General features: G+C 47.8%; 6 protein-coding genes across 14 annotated transcripts in view; 3 read left to right on the plus strand and 3 right to left on the minus strand.

The window, feature by feature from the left end:
* Positions 1-4,098, minus strand: part of LOC125960055 (phosphopentomutase) — a 55,166-nt gene extending 51,068 nt beyond the window's left edge. Inside the window, exon 1 of the mRNA XM_049693213.1 lies at positions 4,008-4,098. The gene's annotated coding sequence lies outside the window, so the exon portion shown is untranslated. The remainder of the gene's footprint in view (positions 1-4,007) is intronic.
* Positions 147-3,674, plus strand: LOC125960124 (acylphosphatase-2). Its single transcript, XM_049693327.1, has 3 exons — positions 147-567; positions 2,019-2,145; positions 3,234-3,674. The coding sequence occupies exons 1-3, from the start codon at positions 498-500 to the stop codon at positions 3,346-3,348; spliced, it is 312 nt and encodes a 103-aa protein (XP_049549284.1). The 5' UTR covers positions 147-497; the 3' UTR covers positions 3,349-3,674.
* A 152-nt stretch (positions 4,099-4,250) lies between the features above and the next one.
* On the minus strand, positions 4,251-7,187 carry LOC125960078 (TBC1 domain family member 20). The gene is made up of 7 exons (XM_049693255.1): positions 6,530-7,187; positions 6,344-6,463; positions 5,749-5,993; positions 5,479-5,672; positions 5,184-5,400; positions 5,007-5,116; positions 4,251-4,923 (listed from the first exon to the last, which is right to left on the minus strand). The coding sequence occupies exons 1-7, from the start codon at positions 6,906-6,908 to the stop codon at positions 4,704-4,706; spliced, it is 1,485 nt and encodes a 494-aa protein (XP_049549212.1). The 5' UTR covers positions 6,909-7,187; the 3' UTR covers positions 4,251-4,703.
* Positions 7,188-7,437: 250 nt separating this feature from the next.
* LOC125960044 (protein lingerer) overlaps positions 7,438-26,839 on the plus strand; it is a 70,061-nt gene continuing 50,659 nt past the window's right edge. The window contains exon 1 of the mRNA XM_049693197.1: positions 7,438-11,478. Coding sequence (XP_049549154.1) covers positions 7,903-10,158 — 2,256 coding nt within the window. The 5' untranslated portion in view covers positions 7,438-7,902 and the 3' untranslated portion in view covers positions 10,159-11,478. The remainder of the gene's footprint in view (positions 11,479-26,839) is intronic.
* LOC125960030 (exportin-1) lies at positions 11,845-23,857 on the plus strand. Of its 9 annotated transcripts, none has more exons than XM_049693156.1 (11): positions 11,845-11,949; positions 15,742-15,979; positions 16,415-16,560; positions 16,837-17,110; positions 17,354-19,223; positions 19,310-19,599; positions 19,664-19,765; positions 19,853-20,230; positions 20,318-20,650; positions 20,730-21,095; positions 21,169-23,857. In XM_049693156.1, the coding sequence occupies exons 5-11, from the start codon at positions 17,681-17,683 to the stop codon at positions 21,316-21,318; spliced, it is 3,162 nt and encodes a 1,053-aa protein (XP_049549113.1). In that variant the 5' UTR covers positions 11,845-11,949; positions 15,742-15,979; positions 16,415-16,560; positions 16,837-17,110; positions 17,354-17,680; the 3' UTR covers positions 21,319-23,857. The 9 variants fall into 9 exon arrangements, with proteins under 9 accessions (XP_049549113.1, XP_049549114.1, XP_049549115.1 ...); XM_049693157.1 differs by having other exon boundaries at positions 11,845-11,944; XM_049693158.1 differs by lacking the exon at positions 11,845-11,949 and adding an exon at positions 14,120-14,654.
* Positions 24,219-26,837, minus strand: LOC125960058 (protein ref(2)P). Its single transcript, XM_049693225.1, has 3 exons — positions 26,285-26,837; positions 25,549-26,212; positions 24,219-25,433 (listed from the first exon to the last, which is right to left on the minus strand). Exons 1-3 carry the CDS (start codon positions 26,502-26,504, stop codon positions 24,614-24,616), a joined length of 1,704 nt encoding a protein of 567 aa, XP_049549182.1. The 5' UTR covers positions 26,505-26,837; the 3' UTR covers positions 24,219-24,613.

Genomic DNA, 26,839 nt, shown 5'->3' on the forward strand with positions numbered 1-26,839 from the left:
GTCGTGCCGAACCCATGATTTCCCTGACTGATCTTCGCACTTCCTCGGGACACCTATACCCTGGTTTCTTCGTCTAGAGAACCACAACGATCGGTTCCGGTCGAAAAGAAAAAGCGAGCATCGGGGGAACCACCCTGTGTCGATCTAAATGAGCCAACCGCGGGCGCGACAAGCGACAGTTGACGATTAGCAGTCCCACGGAACGGAAACAATACTCGGAACCAAGAGAAACAACCTCTAGCACCTCTAGTAGCAAGCGTAGCCTACTTTTGGCATCAACGGCAAACCCCTACAGTGTTGCATCAAGCTGACCTTGCCCATCGGACTCAGTTGAACGGAAGAGCAGTTCCTTTTCTGGATTGCCCCCGGACCTAGTAAACCGAACGTGATCGTGATCGCTGTGCTCGCGAGGCATACTTAAGCATTTGTTACGTGTCTTCGCCGTCTCGGTTGAAGGAATTTTCTCGAATTCTATCGTGTGAAGCAGTTCGGTCATCATGGGTGTTCAGGATCTGCAGGATCATGTGCTGGTGCAGTGCGATTTCGAAATCTTCGGCACGGTGCAAGGTGCGTTTTACTGACAGAATATTTGGGTTTCGCTAGAGAAGAGATTATCACGTTGCTTTTAAAGGATATCCTGGATGTGGCTATGGCACATGGATGTATATATACGACTCTGAGAGTTTATTGGAAGAATGACGTTATAATGCTCTTAAATCACGCCATAGGCAAAATCATCAAGGATTATCGAGGATTAAATCATTTACTATTGTCCTTAATCCAAATTACCCATTCTAACTTACTACGAGATGAACATGGCACTTGAGCGAGCCAACAATCCTAGCATCTTTAAGGATCTGCAAGGTGTTCTAGGGACTTACAATACAACTGAATGGCACAATCTACTACAAATTCAAACAAATTGGTACTTAATTCCCATACCATTATCGACAGAACAGTCACGGAAAGTAAAGAGCCATTTAGCGGCCCCAACAAACTGTCTCTGCTACCTAATAATAATATCTGGCCGCTCTATTTCTGTCAGCTGTTTACTTTTACTCTCGTATCAGTCGTAACTGTCCGTCGGTTCCTTTGGCCCGTCAACAGCGATTACGGCCGTTCTGCGTCTTAAGATTGCACGAACATCGGGCACACGTCAATATCCTCACGTCCTCACGTCGATTGTAGCGATTGACATACGATGGACAGACACGATGAACGCTTACTTTCCGTGTCGTAGTTGTTGCTCAAAATTTAACGAAAATAAAACAAAAGCACCAACCAGTGAGAGTCTTAAGATTGAGGTTACCTTTACGACGAATTTTGACCGAATTATTGGCCTTTTCGTGAGCGATTCAGCAGAATCGATGATCTATACCAATGAAGCTGCGCGCCAAGCGGCCGCGGCGCGGCATTTCGGCGCACAACGAAAGCCACCGATGGTTCGCTCATAGGAGGAACCCTAAAACCATCGTACGGATATCGAATGTACCAGAAAGTCGTGTCGGTTGCATATTTTTAGCCAAGCCAGTCTCATGAACGTCTTCAGACGTGCACACACACACACACACACAAACTCACAAACACAACAATCAAGTCCTCGCTTCGTTTGGCTTATCTGTCTCGCTCTTGTTCTCTCCCTTGCTCTGTCCCATTTGTATGCTATTACTTAATTGTGTTTGGACGCCGCATTGTGCCCAGCGAGCGAGCACGTTATTTATGGCTATCTCATCGGACGAACCCTTGTGGCTAGATGCGATACCGTGGCTCGTGTGTCGCGAGCAGCGCTGCTGCATCCAACCAACGCGCTGTATCGCGCCCCCGATGCACGTGTCACGTATTCGTTGCCAAACACCACACAACGATGCTCGTGTTCATCCGTATCCACTCCAATTCCTGTCCAGCGGGACAGTGAAGCATGACTATGCCGATATATTTGTGTATAAATCAATCAACCGTCTGCTAATCATTATGCTTTATTTCCTGTGTCTTCCTTTCTCCTCCATTTCTAACCTTAGGATGTGGCTTCACCAAACACTGCCGAGACAACTGCCTAGCGCTGGGCATCAAGGGATGGGTGAAAAACTCCAAGCAGGGCACCATCATGGGCAAGATGCAGGGTGCTAAGGGTGACGTCGGCAAGATGTAAGTATCGTAGGCCAGGCTGCATGGTGAAAACAAACATTAGCCAAAGCGTAGCAAGCTTCATAGCAACGATATCTAGATGAATGAATCCCAAGACGAGTCGCAAAGAATTGCTGGTATTTGGGTGAAGGCCACCACAACTTACATTAATTAGAAACGCCGCCAGTAGTACGAATGCGAATGCCGGAAAATGCGATTAGCAAAGGAAAAGGAACAGGAAGCATACGGCACTGCCTTGAAGATACTTCCGTTCGGTGTGCAATCGTCCGGCTAGAATGAATTTTCCTAAAAATAGCTAATCATAATGCTACAAACATACTTGTAGTAGGCTGACGGCGCCTGTAAAGTGTCGTCGCTGTTCAGCGAGGCCCATTAGTTGGCCGCACTCGTGGCGTGGCACGGGGTCTACATTTTGGCCACGATTCAAGTGGATCTCCCAACGTCGTTCGTGCTTACTGCGGCAGATACAAGACGTTGACGTGCATACAGAGGAACGTCTGGCATCGTTCGCTGTCGCAGAGCAAACGATGCGAGCAACGAACTCACTGCGGGGGCATTACAAAATCTTGCAAATCTCCCGACGAAAAACAACACTCAAGAGAAAATTACCAAATAAATCAGAGACCTCGCTACCACAGCAACGAACAAGGATGGTGGTTGTTGAGATTACTTGGATCTGCCGTATGATCTTGATCGTGAAAGCAAAAGTAGATCAACGGTAGTAGGAAAGTAGGCTCGGGAAACTGAGCGGGAACATGTAGAGAACGGCTTTGGTACGTGATATTCTCTTGTCCTCTCCCCAGACACTTCACGGTTTACGACCCATTCTTGACCCAGATCACATTCCTCAAGGTGGCGTCGAAGCCGGGAAAACCAGCGCTGTCAACAGGCGCTGAACAGGACAATGATACTAGGCTAAAATTGGATTCCGAATTATTTCGTGTGGTGCAGGTTTAATTGATTTTGGTTACGAAAACAACCACCACCAATGGCATTCGCTATCTTTCGTTGCTAACAAATCGCGCGGTTTAACAACTCGTGCTTTAATGAATCAAATATGCTTACGATCTTGTGTTCTCTCTTTCCAGGGTCGAATGGCTATCCAAAACGGGCTCACCCGGTTCCAAGATCGACAAGGCAGAGTTCACGAACTGGGGCACTTGTTCGCGGTTTGCATTCACGGACTTTGCGATTAGGTTTTAAGGAAATTTCTACAGAAAATTGGCACACCTCAACACAAACAGACTAACGCACGTGCTAGCACACCCCAAACACATGTATACACACTCTAAGCACACTACTCTAAGCAGTAGCACTGTATTCTACTTTAAATGCGAATGTGAATCTACGGTAGGCAATAGTAGGAAGGGGAAACGAAGCGCACGGTACTCGCCGTTCTTCTGTGAGATGTTAGATGCTATTGTATTTTCTTTTTAATTATTATTTACTTATGTTTATGTCTTATCGTTTGTCTTGTGGGACGGTACAAAATGATCGCGGTCTCCGGTCCGCTCAGGCACTGTGTGTTCGCGGAGCCGGTTAGAATATTGTGCGGGGGAGTGGCGCAGGGTCTCCGCAGTTAGGCCAACAATATCGCACTTATCCAGCATAGGAGCGATGCATTCAGCACGCCTGGTAGTGAATCCAAATGCACAAAAAACAACTCCGAATAGATAGCCCTCACCTTGGCCTTTGCAAAAGCGCAGAAGCCCTTAAGTGCTGACCAACTCAACCCCCAATCAGACCACAACAAGAGCCAACGGAATCTGTTTTTAGCTTGTAAGGCGAACTGTATTGAAATGTACATAATTTGAAACATGGCAGTAATGCTGAGGAGAAGAAATAAAGAACCAAAAACGTACCTTTACGGTTTTTTAATCGATAATCGAGGCGAGAACGGAGCACAAACTTCCACGCAATTTTTTCGGCGTTTCCGCGTCGCGTTGCACAAAACGTAAACAAACTCTGACAGCCGGCGCAGTGCTGCCATCGCACGCGCGGGGAAATCCGGAACAAAAGAAAACTGGGAAATCGTTTTTCTCATAAATTGTTGTACATAAAAGTAGGAAATGGTTCGCCGCAAAAGTATGATTCATGTTCTGTTCATTTTCTACACATTAAAAATATATTGCAAAACCAATAAAAAAGTAACATTAACCACATGCACCCCGCTCTTCATCAGGCTCCCCCCAAACCCACCTCTCTACAGTCTTCTCTATCGCTGGGGTCTCCAGCGGCCTCACATTCCCGATCAACTTATTTACACAACGGAAGAGGGAATTATAGAAAGCGGTGAACGTACTGGTCCGACTGGTCGTGAGAAGCATATAGGGACAGCGAAGCAGAAAGCGTGAAACACGAGAGGCAGCGCGTAGGACAAAAAACGTTATGATCACAAATCCCCCTCAGCCATAGGGTCTGCTCCCAGGACACTTGCACTCCTGATTCCGACGGCTCTACTGCATCTGCCTAATGCTCGCATTCGACCAAATTCGACCGAACCCCGTAGCTAGCGGGCTGATGATATACGACGACGGTAGCCGCCGGAATAGCTCCACTCATCTGATGCCCGTCAGCGGCATATAGTGTGCCCGGTAGTAGTACGCACAGAAACCGACCAGAATGGAGAAGGCCGTTGTGAATACCATGGACCGGCGGGATAGTGGCAGGTGTGGCAAAAATCGTCCAATAAGTGACGTCGTGACGGCCGGCGGTGGCTTCTTTCCATACCGTCGACGATATTCCCGCTCCTGTTCCTCGGCAATCCGCTGCTTCTTTCTAAAAAAAACGAGGAGAGATGACAAACAATCTCTTCGTAAGTAGTTCGGAATCGATCACCAAGCCGGTTTCCCGCTACTCACTCGTTGGCAATCATGGTTTCTACGTCTTTCTCTATCATTCTCGGTGGATACTTCCGATAGAGTGATTCGGCGCACTTAAGTAAATATTCAAACGGTAGATCTTCAGGGAGCTACAGAGAGAAAAAAGGTATTTAGTACAAATTTACACCTAAAACGACCTGCAATCCGACACCCTACCTGAGACAAGAGACAATGCAAGGAAGCCATATCGCAATCCTCCTGAAAGATTTCATTCTGTCGATAGATGACGATCGCCGAGGTCACGTAGATGGGTAGCAGGAAATCCGAGGCCAAAAAGTAGTCATACAGCCGCACGACGGATCGGTAAGAGTTGAGACTGTGTCCAAACCAGGTCAGGTACCAGGGTAAGGCGAACAGTGTACCTACGGTCGATCTGAAAAACAAAGGCAAAACCCACCCATCCATATGGTTATCAGAAGCTTCAACCCGTGACCGTTGCTCGTTCACTTACCTTTCCAAATAAGTGCAGAGAGCCGAGTTCTCCCGCCTGATGAGCGGGTAAATGAACATCAAGCGTCGCTGCGTTGGTTCCATCGTTTCTTGCATACATTCGACCAGGTGGTTCGTAGAAAGGATTTCCATCACATGAAATGCAACCTCTTCCCCCACGACCAACAGGAACGTGATCGCTACATCGTGGTATCCCTACGAAGACGAATTAGATGAGACAAGCTGTAAGCTCAAAGGTTTCCCCTTCCCCGGTTGATGATCCTGGTAATACCTGGTAATACTTCAAATGTGGATACTTGATAATTACACGCAGGATCAGTACGGTCAGCTGATCCTGCAAGGCAACACGCTGCTCGTACGGGATACCGGGAGGGAATCGTTTTAGCGACCGGTTCACATCGAGCACCACCTGATTGTACTCCGGATGGCTATTTAGCTCTTCCAGCGAGGGCGCTGGATCGACCTGTTGTGGATCAACACCGACCAGCAGTGGCCAAACCTTACGTCGCAAATCATCTGCAATACGATGCGATATGATAAGAGTTAATATAATGCACTACACAAACCCAATCTCATACGGCGTGTTATCTCGCCCGATCCAGTGAGGATCCGATTGGCGAGATCAATTGGAAATCCAATTCCAGTCGGTATTCGATGCGCTTCACCGAAGCGCAAACAGTGCCGTTCAAACACGGTGCAAACGCGCGCGCTTTGCGTGCATAGAGCGTGTCACTATCGAGGCGGCGAGGCTGAGCCACTACTCAGTATAAAACTTTCACAAATGCCATTTACTACTACTCGACCTTGGGTTTGCGCGCCCCTCTCTATCTCTCTCTCTCCCTCGCTGCAACACGTAATCCACGTACCGTTAATGAGACCATATTCGGATTTGGCAAACTGCTTCCATGTTTCCAGCGTTGTCTTGGGATCATCGAGCGCGTTTTCGATTTTTATTCGTTTAAGTTTCTCTTCGTGGTTCTCGGGAACTGAAATGGGAGCGGAATAACCGGAAATTCACTTTCAATCCTACGAGAGGGGCGGGTTTAACTTACATTTCTCGAAGCTTAGCTCGGTCGGTTCGTCTGAACGGCGATGGTTGTTGGGCTGAACGAGCGCAATGTTCTTTCCGTTGGCCTGCTTTTCGTCTTCCTCGAAATCGTTTCTGCTGTCCTCCGACGCCTCCTGCGAGGCCATCAAGGACATCGTGTCCTCTGCGGCACACCGGATATCACACTTTTCCAGCCGCACAACACCCCTACCGCGATCGTTGTTATCGTTTGTGGTGGTCCCCGCGACCAACGCTGTGGTGACCGAATTCTGTGATGCTGGTTCCTCGTGAGATTCGTCCCCGCTGCTGCTACTGCGATCTTCTTCGAATGCACGATGGTTACGCTTTTCCACAGGACCGTTCAGCAGTTCCACACGCTCCATGATGATTTGCGTTAGTAACGCCCGCGATTAGCGGACTGCTGGCCTTCTTATCGTGCCAGCTATGAGTCATGTAATCAAGCGCCAGCTTCTTGCACCAGCCTGCGGAACTAGCAAAGACGCGACACGGGGAAAACGGTTCGCGAAACCACACACGTCGTATCGATTTTCCACCCCGGAACGAGCCACTTTAGTTGTTGGTAGTTGTTTTTTCTCTTTTCTTTTGTCCGCTATCTTGTCCTGTTTTTCCGTTCTCTCCTCGCGTCCACCTTCCCCCTCTACTTGCGCTTTCAAAACAACTTTTCGACTGTCATGCCCATAGTGCTGTGGTCAAAATACAAATAGGTTTTTTTCTGGATTGAAATTATTTAATTCCGCGCAAAGAGAAGCGAGATTTTCACAAAAAGCATTTCCATCGAATTTAGATATTTATTTTAAAAATCGCAATGTGATTTTCCCCCTCTAAATGTTTTCCTTTTTGTGCACAATATTTTGACCTAAATCAAAATGTCATAGCAAGGGGTGTCAAAAAAAGGGCTGCAAAAGTCGCAAAAATACTCGAATATTTTTGCGAATTCTTTGTTTTTCCGCGGTTTATTCGACGATTTTTCGCCACGAGTTGAGAGTTTTAGGAACGCACTACAGTTCCGCGAATCGTTCGACGAATTCCGCGGAATGTCTTCCAGAGTAGTGGGTTCGTGCGTGCCCGTGCAAAACCGTCGTCGTCCTCTGTGTGCTGCTCCCGCTGGGATTCGCTAGGAGCAGGAAGGGCTGCAAAATCTGAAAACAACGCCTTCCCGTCCTCGGAAACCCTCGCCTAACACGCTACTTGTGAGAAGTGAATCGAAGGAAATGTCTGCGTGCGGGACCTCTTATCATAAGCTCATACGAAGCAGGTCCTTTCTATAGATAAACTAGTGCCCGGAATTAGGAAAACAATTGCAGCAGCCCCGGGAAACCACGATATTCCTAGAAGATACCCAACAGGGACAGCGCCATGGGCTGCATCAACTCGAAGAAGGACGTAAACGATGCGCATTCCAACATTTTCCACGTGATTAACCTGGACGATGATGGGACGGAGCGATGGAGCGGTCAGCTGGAGGTATCGCGCACCGAGCTTACGCTCTATCGGAAGGGCAAAGATCCGACGACGTGGCCGCTGAAGTGCTTACGGCGCTACGGTTTCAATGTGGATCAGTTCAGCTTCGAGGCGGGTCGACGGTGCGCAACTGGCGAGGGCATCTATGCCTTCCGATGCCGCAGAGCCGAGGCCCTGTTCTATACCGTACAATCGTACATCCAGGGTCGGATCTATAACGACGAAACCACCAATCCGAACGATCCGTACCCGATTCCAGTCGCTTCCAGTGGCCCATCGGTGGCGGCTCGAAGTGTTTCGCAAAACAACACTGCAACCCGGAGCACCGGAGGTGGTGGTGGTGGTTCTCAGGGACAGCAAGGGCCTGCGATGCAGTGTACGTTCGTGATGAATCGAACCGGCATGGCCACCAGTCAGTCGCTCAGTCCGAATGGTACGATTCACTCCAACTCGAACCAAAGCCGCAGCACGGACACACTGGCCATGGCCATGGAGGGTAACTATCTCGAGCCGACACCGAACCGCACGGGCACGGGGACTACCGCTGGTGGACCTACGACGGTGGTGCAACCACACACGATCACCACACGATTTCAGCAGGGATTACGCCTAAGCTCGGTCAGCAGTGGTCCAATTAGTCCGGATATAACGTCACCCGGTTCACCGAACAGCATGACCAATATCCTAGAGGTCACGACACTCAATCCTCTACCGACCTCTCATACGAGCGGAAGCGTGCATCAGGGTGTGAGTAATCTATACCAAGAGTTCCCGGTTAAGGACACGACGGCACTGCAGCATCAGCTACACCTGCACCATCACCATCATCATGTGCATCATCCAATTGGAGCTGGTAACGTCCTACCCAGTGGCAACCTTCCCGCCGGTGGCATTCTGGTACGGACTTCAATGGATGTCCCACCACAGGAGCTAGCACCGGCCGCCACCGGCGCCGTCACTGGAGCACACAATGCATCATCGGCCTTACTTTGCGATCCTAGCATAGTCGCTTCCACTACCGTCGAGTGTGGTGGAGGTGATCTTCCTCCGTCTACACCAGACGGACTGGATCCCGGACGAATGTACATGAATGTAAATATAAGCGCCTCGGTCGGTGACGCCAATGCCAATGGAATGAGTAGTTCCGGTAGTAAAGCTAAAAACGCGGCCACGTTCAGCAGTAAGAGCAACTCGAGTCTGATTTCGATTTCAAACTTCAACAACAACAACACCCACCACAGTACGGGATCGTTCGATGAGGGTCAGTATCAGAACGTACGAACACCGACCTCCAGTGGACCGGCCCCAGGCGTCTGCACCACTGTGGTGAGTGCCGGAGCAGGAGCTGCAGGTAACATATTTGCTCAGTTTCACCGGTTGAACAGTAGCAACACGGTCACGGGACCGGATCCGACACGATTTTACGAGAATCTAGAACCTGCCGAATTGAAAGCGAGTCTTCTCAGGAGTGCTCCACGCTGCTCGAAGCCCGACATTTTCAGTAATGTCGAGTTACCACCGGTAGAGCATTCGGAACCGTGCACTCCGACCACAACGGGCACTTCTGTCGCTGCTGCTGCCGCCGTCGCCGCTGGAGCACATGTACGCAAGGTCAACTACATCGTACTCGATCTCGATCAGTCCAGCTCATCGCACAACATTAGCGGGTCTACCGGTTCTAGTGGCAACGGAACCGGTGGCGTCCTCTCACCGACTGGTTCCGTACCGGGCGTTACTCTCAATGGCAATGGTATACCGAATGGAGGCATTCTAATAGGCAGCGGGGGTAGCAACGGTACGAGCAACGGTATCAACAACAACAATAACAACAACAGCACCGTCGTTAACCTAAACGGTGTCGCCACGACACCCCTCATCGGAACGGTAACCGGAATTGGCGCCGGTGAACGGGGCGTAGTGGTGGGAACCGTCGCTACAGTGGCCACCGTTGCCACTGGTGTCGGTTTGCTGCCGCCGGAGAGTCCGAAGAAAGCATCGCTCGGGTACGCAACGATCGATTTCAACAAAACCGTCGCCCTCAGCAACTCGACCACACCGTCCTCGGAGCTGGACAGTGAAGGGTCTCGAAAAACGCGGCACAACTCCACCGTTACACCGCTCGCACGGCAAAGCAACTCCGTGAGCGATTAGCCGTCGGTCTAATCTGGTCGACAGTTGAGGAGCCCGGGAGATTCAATAGCGTACATTAATGTGGATGTTTCTCTTTAATGTTGTTTTTAGGAAAATCTGATACCAAATTATATCCCCCTTCCCACCCCTGTTATTATCCCGATCAATCAGTGCAATACGTTGTTCCTACCGCCAGCATAACGAGAAAGAGATCGGAAGAGAATGTAGAGAAAGGAGTTTTTGAAGGCGAAATGATGATATTAGGCGAATGATGATCAAACAGTAATAAGTTAATAGATTCTTTTTTTTTCCTTTTTACTGTAGGCCACGCTATTTATAATAACTGCAACTATTTTGCATCCATCGCACGCAAGTTTATCCATGTGTGTGAGTGTGTGTGCTTAGTATATCATTTTAGGCACCAAGAAAAGGTGCCAACTTTTATTCTATTCATATATTTATACATAAGATTTTAGGTGAATTTTTAAATCCATTTTTTATTGATATTAGTACATTTTTACACCAAATTTAGTCTTGAGAGGACCCCAAGGGCACAAACAAGAGTTGTTTTAGGTCAATATTAGATATAGTTTCATTAGCGTATTTTTTTTTTCAATTAAAAACCCTTTTTGTCCCTTATTATCCAGAAGGCCGATAAAACCGAGAAGCTGCCAAAGAACAACATCGACACGCGAAAAACAGGGCAGAAGAAAATGTTTCTAGACCGGAATAATGCTAGTTTATGTTTCACTTTTCTATCCGCTAGCAGTTAATGGAAATCCACGAACGAGCGATCGTTTGCAAAATGAACCAAAGCAGGGGCTCAAAAATCGAAAACCGTTTGTACCAAAAACAAAGCAAAACAGAAATCCTGAAGACGAGGGAATGTAGTAGTTTGAAATGTAACCACCAAAGGATATCGTAAGGAACGCCGGAACGTACACAGTTGTCGTTAGTTTTAAGAGCGGTGTGAAGCTAGATAATATAAGGTGAAGTTAATATTAAAGCTAAGTGACGGTCATAGCGTGTTACGGACTCATCAGTCAGGTTCGATTGACCCTGGGCCGACCGATAAAAAAGACCGAATATGATGAAAACCCCATGTAAGTGTAGCCAAAAACCATGTGTTAGCTAAGCGTAGGTGCGAGTACCGCGATGAGAGTGTTGTGTATTTACTAGCTAAATGGGAAGTACGTGCGGTGGTAACAAAGAAGAGACACAACTACCAGTGATTCGTTAAGTTTGTTCATTTTAGATTTGAACTGAAACATTTAGCTCGTAAGATTATTAATGAAAGAATTCCCAGCGAAACGACTGCCGCTGGTCTCGCTGGATTTGAATGTAAAAGAGGAAGGGCGGCGGTTCAACAATACGCTAGCCTACCAATCCGTGTGGCGAGGTGAAACTTTCTATGAGTTAAACGCACTCTATCGATGGAAGCTACAGACCAAATGAACTGGAATGCCAAATACACATCCTGTTACAGCACAAACTCCTGGGAGTCCTGCAGCCTGCAGCGGTGAAAAAGTCTTGGTCAGTTACCAGCCGTGTTTTCGATTTCAAATTTTAACAGCCAATCGGTATCTTTGAGAAAGAAAATTACCGCCGAAAGTATACCTTACAGCGCAAGATAAATTATATGAAACGGAATGGATTGTGACTGTCAAAAACGTTTGGGTTTTGACGTTTCGACGAGTTGTCAAAGATTCCAAAAAAAATCCTAGTGTGACTGCGAAAAGTGGGTGCTGCGATGATGCCTGAGTGAATGAGCGTTCTTGTTGATTTTTAATCGCGAAAATTGCAAAACGTAAGGTATTTCCGCACAAAATCCATCCCTAAATCGTTCGCCGTCCAGGTGTGACCCCCGGGGGGCGCTGGGAAATCACAAAATAACGTGTGGGGGTTCCGTCGCCGAGGCGGCATGGCGGCCAGCCAGCCAAGTGCGTGTGTCTGTGCGACGGTTTGTGAGGCGGTGGCGGGTAACACGACCCCCGAACATGGTTCTCGAACGGCAAGCGCTAGGATTACCGCACAATGGAATGAAGAGATAGATGGAAGGCCGATGATGATGAAGAAAATGTGACCTCCTGCCGTCCACGCGTAGTGCGCCTTGCCGTACGCCACCTCCATTTAGGGGCAATTTTGTTCGTCTCGTCGTACGTTTTCCAGTGAGGGGGGAATAGGAAAAGGAGATCGAACGAAACAGGAAGAAAATTCGGGGCAGCTTAACCGCGCTGCTGCGCTCCTGGTCGGGGCTTCGCATGTGTTTCTGTGTGCGCGCGTGTGTTTCTGTGCGTATGTGAAATAGTCCAATGTATCCTGAACGCACGGTGGAAAGACGAGCGACGGGATGAGAATATCGGGCCATCTTTTTTTGTCTCGCAAACGTCGCGCCGGAGAAACAAGGAGAGCTGCACATGATGGCAAAGGGCATCCGGAAAACTTTCCATCTGCACCACACCGACGGGCTACTGTGGGACGCGTTGTAATTGCGTCCTTCCATTATTGCAAAACCGATCAAAGCAACAGCCGTCGAAACAATCTTGTGAGCGCTAGCGCCGTGCTGGAAGAAACGGCGGAAAACCAATCCCCCCTCCCCCTCTCCCTCTACGCCACACAGCGTTGGTTGCAATAGGCCGCTTGTCTAATTGCCGTGCTCAATTTGGACGACGCTTTCCCGACCGCACAACACAGGCACACGGCGTTCCGCGGTGGGGCCTCGCGTTTGCCAAGAAGTGCGATTATTGGAGGTTATGTGCTCGCTAAGCTGCTCTCCGAAGCGTTGACCAGCAGCCCCTGTGGGGTATGGCAATGATAAAGAAAGGTGTTTCATCTCTTTTTCAGTACGCACCCACTCTGTTCGATAGTTCAGCAGGTCGGACTGCGTGATCGCGGCGGAAAAGGATTCGGATATGAACTCCATCTCGTTGCCATTGGGTCTGTTCGGATTCCGATTCCGTTCAGACTAAAATGGCTGTCATGACAGTGACGGAGGCGCCGCGATGTGTTCGCGCGTTGCCCCTACGTGCGTTTTGTTGGGCGAGCGGTTAAGAGGAGGACGAGAAACGCAGCCTGCTATTTTTCGCCGAAGCGGATGTGCATAACGGTGCGCCCGTCGTTTCGGATGATGCGAAATGATGCCATCGCGCTCCAGAATTCTGCTGCCATTTTCTCCCCAACCTCTTTCTGCTGTACCGTGCACCCTCCTCAAAGGTGTGTGTTCTGAGAACGGAACCGCGGAAATTAACGGTGGCGGTGGTGGCGGCGACAGCGGTGAACTGTTGTTTCTTTTAAAAGGAAAAAAGAAAGAAAAGTATGCTGGGGATGGTTTTCTGGCTGGCGCCGTGGAAGTTGTTCGAAATGCGCTTCGCAACGCTATGTGTGCCTGTGTTTGTGTTGAATTGTGTTGGTTTTTAGGAAAAAACGAAACATTGCGCCCGACAAAGATGATGAAATTCCAAAATGTGAAAAGTATTACCGGATCGGCCGCGGATTTGAGAAATCCCTTTATAGTTCGTGTGTGGTTCAGTGTATTTTATGTTTCGAGCTTATAAAAAGACTGCTACAATACGGAAATCTCCGCACTCCCTCGATTAATCGTCTGTTGGCGATCGGGGAAAGTTGCTCCTATTTCTATATAGCAGTTGGAAAAGCCTAGACGCGAACATCAGTTCCAAAAAAATGGCGCAAACATCGCAATATAGAGGCGTCGGTTTTGTTTTTGCGTATCGCACACACTCTCGCTCGCTCTTTTGCGTTTCTCTCTCCCTCTTGCATACGCGCAAGAATGTGTGTGCGTCGACGGTGATGACGATGAAGGGCACCCCGCAAGATGCGCTTTTGCTGCTGGCTCGGAGTGTTGTGTTCTCGAAAGGTCCTGCAGCACCAATGCTTCTCCCAACGGTCTCATGCAACCGTCCCGGTGCCTGCTATGCTGCGCTATATATGTTGAGGTTTATTTTCCCTCCTCCTTTCACCGCTGGTGGTCTTCCTTGTAGCGAATGGAAAACTACCGGGGGAAAGGTGTTGTCGAGATGCTGCTGTCGTCTGGCAGACTCTTCCTCTTTCTCATGACTCTTGGCAATGGCATCTGGCCTGGCATGTCACGTTACTCACACCATTTCCATGCTTCCGGAGTTGTCTACGCTTATTGCGATTCGTATGTTTGGTGCGCGTCGGACATACGGACATACAGACAGTTTCCCAGGTTGTCTCTTTTATTTTCTGGCACTTTTTATCGGTCTCGAGTAGAATCTTATAATGCAAACATGTAATCCGTTTAGCATTCCGCAATATGTGATTACTAACTACTGCGCAATATTATGCTCTAGTGAATCACTTTCCCGAACCGCCCGAACCCGAAAGCAAAGGGTTTTTCTATTTCATTTTTCCAGATTCGGTTCTGCATTTATAGCTAGCGAAAACTGACCTTTGAACTCTTGTGTCGCGGATTTGTAACCCTGATGACGCGAGCCACCCTAGCAAAATGACATTTATGCTTGTTGCTGCTGCTAAAGGTATACAAAGTTACAAAAATGGGTTGTTATGACTTCCTAACTTTTACAGAACGCAACTATGGCGCCAATGGGGGGAGAGATGTAGGTGGGATGTGCAAGGCCGCTATGATAATCACAAATTTTGCAAACGTGAAGGTGGGTGGGCATTGCTGCTTGCTGTTTTTAGGCTTCTTCAAGCATTTTATTTCGCCGCAAATGGCACTGAGCTCCTTGTTGCTGGCTGGTACTAATCTCGGTTATGTTTTGGATGACGTCAGTAAAGTGTTGTAGCAGGCGCCAAGCGCTAAACGCAACTCAACGCCGCGTAGAGTATTCTATGTGCGTTTAATATCGCAGCAATCGCCAAATAGCCAAAACATAGTAGCACTTTGCACCACTAACCCTTCAATGACGTCATGTATATGCTGCCTGGCAGACGTCACATTCTCGTGTCACGAGCTAATCAACATCAGCATGTAGGTGCGTGCTGACTCTCGTGCTTGTTTGTCACCCTGCAAGCTTCACCTTTGAAATAGCGCTCGAAAAATATGTAACATTCCGCGGACATCAGACACTGGGGAATGGGGAATATATGAAGCATGTGAATAATGAATCTATCGTGGTTGGTACGACGCTGGCCAAGCAGCGTTTGGTGCTTCCATCCAGATAGCACTGTACCGCGTGTACGCTTCATGTCGAACATCGATTTGTTTTCCATGAGGGAGATGAGGGGACACTGGTGCACACGGCAGGCGGCTGTTCGTGCAGGTGTAGCACTTCGCCTAAGAATTTGTCCAAAATTAGATGCGCACCAGCAAACCATTATGCGCTCATGGCCCAGGGCCATGTGAGTAACGCGGTTTGGACGAGCCATGCAACGATAGATAATAGTCGTCTCATCGAATGATTCTTTTATTTTTACTGCGTAATTAAGCGATGCTACTCCCATTCGGTATACAATGCGTTTTGTTCGAAGGGGAGGTTGCCATAAAACAGTTGATTACATGCAACACATGTGCTGGAAACGATGCGTCGGCAAGCCCGCTATCCGTCAAGGTCAAAATATCCATACACTAATCTATGCTTTCTTTTTCCTTTCTACTTACAGGAGTGCGTAGTGTGAATGAGATGCAATTTTAAGCGATTCGAGGAAAAGAAGAAGACACAGAGCAGAGCATCGTGATCGTCAAATCTGATCGGTCTTCCGATCGGTAACTTCGATTTGCGTACAGCGACACACAGTCGGGCAACGGAAGTACAGCCTGATTTTCGGCCCCCATCATCCCGCCGGATATAGGCATCATAAGGACGCGTCGAATCGACGGCGTTAGTACCATCTAGCCACGGTTAGCATCGTAAGACGCTCGCGAGGTTTCGGTCACCATCGTCGCCGTAGTGTCGTCTTCTAAGCGTTTAACTGTGCCGCCGATTGTGTGTTTTTGTGTGTGTCTGCTGTTTTGTGTGTGCGAGGTGTGTGATTAGTCCTGTTCACCGCCGTGCATTTCCTCGATGAGCTACGAGTGTTTGAATGATGTGAATGTGTGGCAGCACCCAGCGTATAAGAGGATGTGAGTGAATGGGCACAATAATCATTAGATGATTATTGATAAGTGTGCATCGGTTTGTACGTTCAATAGTCCTCTATGTTATTAGCGTGTGTATGAGCGAGTGCGAGTATGCGCGAATGATGAGTGTGAACGAGTAGTTTACAACGTAAGAAAAAAGCTACACCGTCGTCTACTTACACGAAGCTCTTGCTTTTGCATCGTCCAAACTGCAAGGATCTTCACCACCGTTTGTAGACTACAAGACTGCCAGCGAAACGGTGGCAACGGCATCTAGTAGGCAAGCAAGAAAAGCAAGCGCATCTGGATGCGCGTGTGATTTTTTGAAGTAGGACAAAACGCACGTAAACGATAGCTAGAGAGTGAGTTGTACTTGTAGTATATTTACCTTATAAATTCTTACATTCACTTTTCGAGTACCATAGTACTCAACCCGTTTGGTTAAAGTTATTCGCTTTTTCCATTATTTTCCATCACTTACCGATACCAAAGAAGCAGTTAGCTAGTAAGGATAGATTTATGTGTTTTTTTTTTTTGTAATGATCTTCTAACGTGTTTTTACCTTATCCTGTTTGCTGATTCCTATTTTGAACGATGGCGGAATGCATGTCCATCGCATTTGCGGGGGGTTTCATTAGAAATCAGCGTCCAAAAGCTGCTTCCAGCTTCCTCCAAGTTGTTCCAAGCTAGGGCGCCCACCCAACCACCATACCACAACACATCCTTTCAACCAGAAATCCACAACCCACCACCACCAACTCGGGCGCATCTGCTCGGCTCCAAGCGGGAGATCTCCAGGGAACATCAGGATCGAAGCAACCGCTTGTCTCGAGATCTGTGAATGTATGAGTGCGAAAAGCAGAATGAAGAATGCATGTAGCTGTATGATGAAACGAGGATACAAATCATAAGGTTCGTGCGCGTGTATGATGATGAAGCAAATGTGGGTGGTATGAATGATCAAGTGCTCCCGATCGATGTACACGAGGAACCTCGAAGGAAACTGATTAATTGTTGTCTTTTGCTTTCTCTTTTTCGTTAATGGACGCTCCTCCTGTTTCGATTGGTTACTACAACTTGTATTGCTTGGCAACGAACACGGCTACCTGGCTGCTGCTGCAATCATTACACAAACGGCTTATTACGGATGTGCAGTTTTGAGAACGATTGTGACAACAAGTGTGAACGAGAAATTATAGCACATCCAAGGAAGTGTGATCGAGAACGCATGCGAGTAGTGCGAGTAGTGCCCGAGCCCGCGTCTACCAATCGACTGAGCGAATCTTTCGTGCAGATAGTTGTGGTTAAAAAGCATAAGTACCGTTGTGACAGTTAAAGGGATTGTGTTTCTGTGTGTGAGCACACAACGAAAGGCAATTGCGGTACAAAATCGGAACTGGCGTATTCCGGACATTCTAGCATTCTGATAGCAAAACAAGCGGCATTCGAACCGAGCAGTCCAGAAGTGAACTTGCCGAGACCATGGCGATCCCAATGATACGTTTGGATGAGGCGAATCAGTTGTTGGATTTCTCGAAGAAGCTCGATATCGGTTTGTTGGACAACATTGTGGCCTGCTTGTACAATAGTACCGGCGAGCAGCTGCGGCTAGCGCAGACAGTGCTCACGACGCTGAAGGAGCACCCGGATGCGTGGACGCGCGTTGACAGTATACTCGAGTACTCGCAAAACCAGCAGACAAAGTTCTACGCCCTGCAGATCCTCGAGGAGGTGATCAAAACACGCTGGAAAATCCTGCCTCGCAACCAGTGCGAGGGCATCAAGAAGTATGTAGTCGGGCTGATTATCAAGACGTCGCAGGATCCTGCCGTGATGGAGGCGAACAAGGTCTACCTGAACAAGCTGAATATCATTCTGGTACAGATACTGAAACGCGAATGGCCGAACAATTGGCAGACGTTCATCAGTGACATTGTCGGTGCGTCCAAGACGAACGAAACGCTCTGCCAGAACAACATGATCATCTTGAAGCTGTTGAGCGAGGAGGTGTTCGATTTCTGTTCGGGCAACATTACACAGACGAAAGCGAAGCACTTGAAGGACACGATCTGTTCGGAGTTCGCGCAGGTGTTCACGCTATGCCAGTTCGTGCTGGAGAACTCACTGAACGCTCCCCTGATCTCGGCCACGCTCGAGACATTGCTGAAGTTTCTCAACTGGATCCCACTCGGGTATATCTTCGAGACTAAACTCATTGACATGCTGGTCTGCCGTTTTCTCACGATACCGATGTTCCGCAACATCACAATCAAGTGTCTATCGGAGATTGCTGGGCTACAGCTGCCCAACTACGACCACGTGTTCATTGCCTTATTCAAGCAGACGATGGAACAGTTCGACACGATGATACCGCCCAACACCAACATGAACCAGATCTACATGAATGGGTCGGATGATGAGCAGTGCTTCGTGCAGAACCTCGCCATGTTTCTGTGCACCTTCCTGCGGGTACACGCGACACTGGTCGAGAAGCGGGACACGATGGACGTGGTGCTGAAGGCGCTCGAATATCTGGTGATGATTTCCGAGGTGGACGACGTGGAAATCTTCAAGATTTGTCTCGAGTATTGGAACAGCCTGACCGGTGAGCTGTACAAGGAAGCGTACACGTCGAGCCAGCGACGCACCTTCTACTGCAAGATTCTGTCCAAGGTGCGCTACATTATGATTTCCCGCATGGCCAAACCAGAGGAGGTGTTGGTGGTGGAAAACGAGAACGGTGAGGTGGTGCGCGAATTCATGAAGGACACGAATAGTATTAATTTGTACAAGAATATGCGCGAAACGCTCGTCTACCTGACGCATCTCGACTATTCCGACACGGAACGCATCATGACGGACAAGCTGAACAACCAGGTCAATGGAACCGAGTTTTCGTGGAAAAATCTCAACACCCTCTGCTGGGCTATCGGTTCCATCTCTGGTGCGTTCTTCGAGGACGACGAAAAGCGCTTCCTGGTGACGGTCATTAAGGAACTGTTGGGTCTGTGCGAACACAAGAAAGGTACGACCGTTTCCCCAACCCTTTGACCCTAGGGTTAACTCTTGCTTTCAACTGTTCCACCCTTCTCTTTCCTTTCCCCTTTGCAGGCAAGGACAACAAGGCAATCATTGCGTCCAACATCATGTACGTGGTCGGGCAGTATCCACGCTTCCTGCGCGCACACTGGAAATTCCTCAAGACCGTCGTGAACAAGCTGTTCGAGTTCATGCACGAAACGCACGACGGTGTGCAGGATATGGCCTGTGATACGTTCATCAAGATTGCTCTCAAGTGCCGCCGGCATTTTGTGCAACTGCAACCGAACGAGTCCTGCACCTTCATCGAGGAAATTCTGGGCACAATAAGCACCATCATTTGTGATCTTCAACCTCAGCAGGTATGTTTAGTAGAGGCGAGAACCATGCTCTGTATGTTTACTTACACATTTCCCTCTCTACCAGGTGCACACGTTTTACGAAGCTGTCGGCTATATGATATCAGCCCAAGCGGACCAGGTGCAGCAAGATATTCTGATCGAAAAGTATATGATGCTGCCGAATCAGGTAAGATCCCAGTAAACATGAATCCATCCAGGAAGAGCTGTTTCTTACACGCGCGACCCTCGCTTTGTTGGTTTGATTGTTATATAGGTTTGGGATGAAATCATCTCGCAAGCCACCAAAAACGTGGACATCCTGAAGGAGATGAACGCCGTGAAGCAGCTCGGCAGCATACTTAAGACAAACGTGCGGGCCTGCAAAGCCCTTGGGCACGCATATGTTTCGCAGCTTGGCCGCATCTATCTGGACATGCTGAATGTGTACAAAATCATGTCGGAGAACATCACCCAAGCGATCTCGGTGAACGGACCAACAATCAACAACCAGCCGCTCATTAAGGCGATGCACGTGGTGAAGAAGGAAACGCTGACGCTCATCACGGAGTGGGTCTGGAAGTCCAACGACCCGCAGATGGTTATGGACAACTTCATTCCACCGCTGCTGGAAGCCGTACTGTGTGATTACCAGGTAGTGCCGGGATGCCGTGCTTTCCTTTCATTCCTTTTTATGTCGAAACCACTACTAATCGAATCATCGTCTGCTTACGCCTTTCAGCGTACAAAAGTACCGAATGCTCGCGAGCCACTGGTACTCAGCACGATGGCGTCCATCGTGAATCGATTGCAAGCCGTCATCACACCCGAGATACCGAAGATCTTCGACGCGCTGTTCGATTGTACGCTCGACATGATCAACAAGAACTTCGAAGATTACCCGCAACACCGGATCAACTTCTACGAACTGCTACAGGCGGTCAATATGCATTGCTTTAAAGCGTTCCTTAGCATTCCGCCCGAACAGTTCAAGCTGGTGTTCGACTCGATCGTGTGGGCGTTCAAGCACACGATGCGAAATGTGGCCGATACTGGACTGAACATTCTCATGCAGGTTCGTTCGTGTGGATATGGTCATGGCAGTCATGTGGTCATTTGATCGGTTGCTAAACCGTGTTTTATGGCTTTTTCAGATGTTGCAAAACTTGGAGCAGCATCCGCAGGCTGCGCAAAGCTTCTACCAGACGTACTATACCGACATCCTGATGCAGATTTTCTCCGTCGTCACGGATACGTCCCATACGGCTAGTCTGCAGAATCACGCTACCATTCTCGCCCACATGTTCACACTGGTCGAGGCAGGGCGAATCACGGTGAAGCTCGGTCCATCGGACGACAACGTGCTCAACATCCAGGAGTACGTCGCCACGCTGCTCAAGTCCGCCTTTAGCCACCTGACCGACAACCAGATCAAGATTTTTGCCACCGGGCTCTTCAATCTCGATCAGGATGTGCATGCATTTAAGGAGCATTTACGGGATTTCCTCATTCAGATTAAGGTATGGCGATGTCAAAGATGGTACGAGAAGCACGTCCAACAGTCTTTCATGTTTTTTTTTTCTTTTTTTACAGGAAGTAACCGGAGAAGATGATTCCGATTTGTACCTGGAGGAACGGGAAACGGAACTGAAAAAAATCCAGGAGGAAAAGCGTCGCATGATGATGGCGGTTCCTGGTATGTTGAATCCGCACGAGATGCCAGAGGACATGCAAGACGAGTAAGGCGCTATGGATCGAAGAGTGGATCCGCCGAGAAGCGAACGATGCCGCTGCGCCCCTGTACACTGGATCCAACAATGCACCGGCCTGTCGTCAATATGTTTTCCCGTTCGTCGTCTCATATTGTTGTTAGGCCTCGCTGCCGAGAAAAGTGAAGCAGAATTTCTTCGAGATCCATCTTCCAAGAAACAACGCCGGAGATAACAAATAAGCGAATGTTATTAAAGCGAGAGCGCGCGCGCGTGCAAGAGAGACATGTAGACAGGGATAATATCTGCGGATAGCCTCCGTGTAGTATTGCTTGCAGTTCTATATAGGTGGATGTCAGCAGGGATGTGTGCGCGTAGTTTATAGAACTTTTCTTTATTTTTTTCCTTTTGTTTTTGCTGCTGCAAATCCATCCCAATGAACAAGCGTTTGAGCTATCCTTTCAGCGAGAGTGGCCCTCTTCCCCCATATCCCCCCAAAAGCGCGAGAGTTTGTGTGCATGCGAAGATGTGTGAAATGTATGTATTATCAGGTGAAAAAAGCGAGCAGAAGGTATGAAAGTAGGACAGGGACGCCAGCATGTGTGAATGGTTGCGTCGTTTAGGAATCTGCACTATGCGGTGTATGGTTGGATAACGATAACAATATGAATATGTGTAAGCCCTCTAAATAAAACACGGCTGGCAGAAAGCTGCAGGAAGTTTGCCCTAGGGTACTACGATGTTGGCTACTGCTACTGGCTCCAACAAAGCAACAATACAACTGCATCTATCGCCACTACGAGAGAACTACTTACTATCCATAACGGTTCGTATAGGTACGTGGCAAGGATAGCTTTATAGTATCGAAACTATTGTAAATCATGTGAGGCAGAATCGAAACTGCGAAATGGAATATATATATGAAAGAGGAGCAGAGGATAGACAGGACAAGGTACGCAAGGCTCTCCCCACCATCACTATCTCTCGCATAAGATATACGTTTTGCGCGAACTCGGTATCGGATCCCGGTATCGGAGAGCCACAGCAACAGGAATATTAATAACAAGAAGATATGCTAGTTTTTGCTTTCTCCATTCTTTTCGAAGCACACTTTGATTGATTCGAATCATTAGTAGAAATAGGTAGAGAAGAGGTCAAATTTTTGATTTTAGCTTTTATTCATAATCCAAGGTGGGTTTCTAATTAAACAACGATCTTAGGTTGAAGTTGGAATCTAAGACGCATGATTGATTGATTGATTATTGTCGTGCACGAAACAATCATCGGTGTTAAACCTCACTAAACCGATGAGCAATTCGTGCAAATAACGGTTTGGTTTTGGGCTACATGTTGCTAAGTGTAGGCGGTTATGTTGGCAGATCTTTGAACAAACACCGATTTTTAGGGAACATGCAGAGCATGCGTGGTCAGAAGGTACACAGATTCGGTTGTTTGGTAATCGGCAAAAAGAAACTATGCGATTTTGGATCTAAAACTCAAACCAATCGTTTTCCTGTTTTCTCCACCAGAAATGTTTTACTCACCCAAAAAATCCATACTTTTTTCGATATGGCCTGTTTCGACGGTCCCACGCGATGCCAGGTGGTGGAATATAAGAAATTGCAGGAATGTATCCGTCTGTAAATGGTTTCTTATTGGCCAAATATTTATAATGTATGATGCAACGAGTATGGTGAACGATAAGTTTAAGAACATGAATTGTATTTGTTTTGCACTTTCTTTCCTCTACAATACCACGATAGAGATGTTATCTTTGCTTTTTTCTTTTGGATTTTTTTGGGAGGAATGCACTTAGAACAGGAGAGAAGATAGAGAGAGAGAGAGAGAGAGAGAGAGAGAGAGAGAGAGAGAGAGAGAGAGAGCAGGGACATCCTGCAGCTAGGAAGCAACTAAGTGAAGGAGCATTTCAATGAATCAGCACTGTAGGATGACTTTTAAAGGATAACGATGGTATTTAGTGTAGCTTCGAGATTTTTGTCGTAGCAGTCGTCGTCCCATCGTGTACGAGAACAAAAGCAAGATAGAGTGGGCGTGTGTGACTGCGCGCAATTGGAGGGTCCCGTTTGGAAGAGTAATGTTTTCTTTTTCTCCCTTTTTATCATCCCATCCCTCCCCATCACGCATCTTCCTCGTGCTCTCCCTTCTAGTGTTAAGGACAATGTGCGTGAATGTGTTTCATTTTTTTTATCACTTGCGATCGCGAGAACAAGGACGAAGCGTAAAATACAAATAGAACGAAAGCAACACGTACCACCACCCTAGTACACGGCGAAGCTGCCACAGGAAGATTGATGCTGCAGTTAGTAGCAGCACAAGAGTAGCCAGCCACCATCAGCACCCAACCTCCTAATCTCTGCGCATCCTGTTGAGTTGAGAACCATTGAGTAAACAAAAAACAGTGCGTGTGTGTGTGTGTGTGTGTGTTTGTGAACGAATGTGTTGTGTGCGAGCGAGTTAGTAAAAGAGTACGAAAACAAAGAGAATAAAAACAGAAAACTAGAAAGTAACGTAAGGAAAATAAAACAAAAAAACAATGAATCAAAAAAACGGAATTCTACCTCTTGCGTGTGTTTAATAATCCTGACGATGATCCGAAAACCTGATGATAAAAGACCGTTAAGAACAAATGAGAAGTAACGGGCGGACAACACGCTATGACATGCATTTTCAATTGTTTCATCATTTCTGGAATCGAACATTCGCGAATACCTTGGAGCAAAGCTCAAATTCCGTTGATGCATGCAGAAAGATCATATTTTATACGTTATGCAGGGTTTCAACAATAACGCATCCAAACATTTTTCCGTTCCCATCTCCAAACAATACATTTTGCAGTAGTATTCTTTGGGTTTATGATTTTATGACGCATAGCGAATGGCGGATTGTGATATGATGCAAACACGAACATTTTTTGCCGATCGAACAATCGTTCAACCATTTTGTCCTTTATTTGACGAATAATAAGAAATAATACTTGCGCCTAAGTGTGCAATTGCAATGAAACGCAAGGAAGATTGTAAGCATAGCTGCCGAACACCGTATACAGTAGGCAAAAGAAAAAAATGTAAATTCGATTCTCTAAGCAGATCATGGTCTGCTGTGATGCTAAGTGATTAGAACGTATCAGGCGGTGGGCGGGGAAGGAGGAATAGCGATACATTTTTTGAAATTCTGATAATTCGTAAAAATGATACTTCATCACATAAAATCTCTTAAATCTACTTCGCTAAATGCGAATAAATGGAAGAAATCAAAGGAAAAAAACACTCCAACATCATTTATCGTTCGTTACAAACGATAACAAGAGCTTAAGAGCGTGGTGGATTGTTAGTGGCTGACGGCTGCAGCAACAGCAGATCGAGTGCCTTCGGTATGTCACCATCGAGCGATTCCAGAAGACGCGTCAACCATCCATTATCGTTGCTGAATCCCATGGTGATCAGCGTGTGGATGGCATGGTTAACGTGCGGCAGCTCGCTGTATATCTTGGTCGGATCGGTCTTAATGGGATCCGATGATACAGTAGCGGCAGTGGCAACTGACGAAGCCCCTGATTCCTTTGCAGCAGCACCATCAACACGAACTGCTTGCTCGTCGTGGTCATCTTGGATGATCGGCGGCGGTACCGGTCGTTCAGGAGATGGTACGCTCATCAAGCGAGTACCTTCCAGAACGGCCGCAGCCACCAGTTCAGTGAGCTGATTCATCTTGCTCCTTACATCTGGTTGGGTACGGTTCGATGGTGCAGCGGCTTCATCGACCTTTATCGGTGCCGTTGTTGGTTCCGTGTTTTTGACGGGCGATGATACAGACGGGCCAGGAGAATCGAGTTTGACCAATACTTCTTCCGGAGTAGTGCTACCTTTCCCATCGAGCACTGTCCACAGTTCATCCGTTGAATCGTCCTCCTCCACGGAAGCCCTCTCATCACTATCCTTCTCTTGCGTCTTCTTAACGCTGCCATTACCATTGGCCTCATGGTGCTTGTTCTGGAGTTCCTGTTTTGCTGTAGAAGTCAAAGACTCATCGGTCAAAGTGTTGTTCTTTTCCTGGGAGCATTCCGATGACTTTGCTCCTAATTCACCAGTATGTGATTGTAGGAAGACACGCAAATCAGGGTTGTTGACGCTGTTACGGTGCCGATAAAGAAGAAAACATATAAAAATGAATACGGAGTTGATTGCGGAAAAATCATGCTAATGTTCCCCTGACTAATCAGAAATGCATCCCATTTTGTGCTCACCTTGTTTTAGCGGACGATCGTTGCTGTCCCTGCTTGGATGATGAAGCTTGGTTCATCGTCGAGTGATCAGCTTCAGCGGCACGGCCTACTGCTTCTGTGGTGCTGCCCGTGTGCGTTTCCTCTCCAGTCACGAGCGGCGTCATCTTCGTCACAAAATAGCGCAGTTTGTCGAACACGCTGTATGCACCGTGCCTACGGATTTCGGGGGTCGGGAGGCGCAGCATAATATGTTCCTTGTGACGATACTTGCCTTCGCAGCTCATGCACAGATCATAGTTCTGACAAGTCATGCACTTGTAACGATGGCCCCGTATCTCGCCATCACACACATCGCATTTGACATTTTTGTGTAACGGAAGCTTTCTGCCGTCGGTTTGTGGTATCGCTGAGCGCTTGCCCTGTAGAGGTTTGCTTGTAGGAGGCATGCATCCGGAGCGGAGAGCTTCATGGACCTCTATCGGCATACCTGCGGCGTCCGCGGTTATAACCGGAACGGATGAATCGAAGGCGTAATGGATAGGTTTCTGCTTCGACGCCTCATCCGGTTCCGGTTTGGTTGATGTTAAACGAATAATCATGGTTCCCATAGCTCCTGGATAGAGCGAATTTATGTAACCCCGGAAATCGAAATCATCCACCAACAGTATCTCATCTCCGTCCTTATCTGTGTACCGAAAAGAAAAGAGGGGAAATCGGTTGAAAAGAGGCTGTAAGTAATGCAATCCGTTCTTCTTACCGATGCAAGCGATTCGTCCCGTCCAGTATCCGAAAGTTAAGGATTCGTCAAACTGATCCAAAATCGGAGAGCCCGAACGAATCATTCGAGTTTTCGTCTGTAGGAGCAACTCATTCAGCGAATTCGGAACAGACCCTCGGAAGAGCACGTAATGCTCTCTGTAGGTTTTGTGGACCACCGTCACCTTAATGTCGAACCCATTCATCATATATCTATTCATGCTGATAGCAGCAAGGCACGCTCGGAAACGGTTTTAGGTGAAAATAAGAAGCACACACGCACTGAAACAAGAGGAATTTTCCGCTGGAGAACACTAGAACACTAGGAGCTTCCACAACGAGTCTCTGACTTTTTGAGTTGTTTTGCCTTTTGCGTCGTCGGTATTTATAGTTGCCGAGGACGCCGAAGCTCGCGGATCACGGATCACGGATTACATCAGCCAAGGAAAAACTGCCGAATAATGAGAATGACTGGCTGAATAATGAAAATGACTTGTTCCAGTCCTGGTCCAGTCTGAGAAATCTTGATGCGTAAATCCGCATCCTTCAGTCCAGC

This window comes from Anopheles darlingi, chromosome 2 (genome assembly GCF_943734745.1).
Source record: "Anopheles darlingi chromosome 2, idAnoDarlMG_H_01, whole genome shotgun sequence".
NCBI lineage: Eukaryota > Metazoa > Arthropoda > Insecta > Diptera > Culicidae > Anopheles > Anopheles darlingi.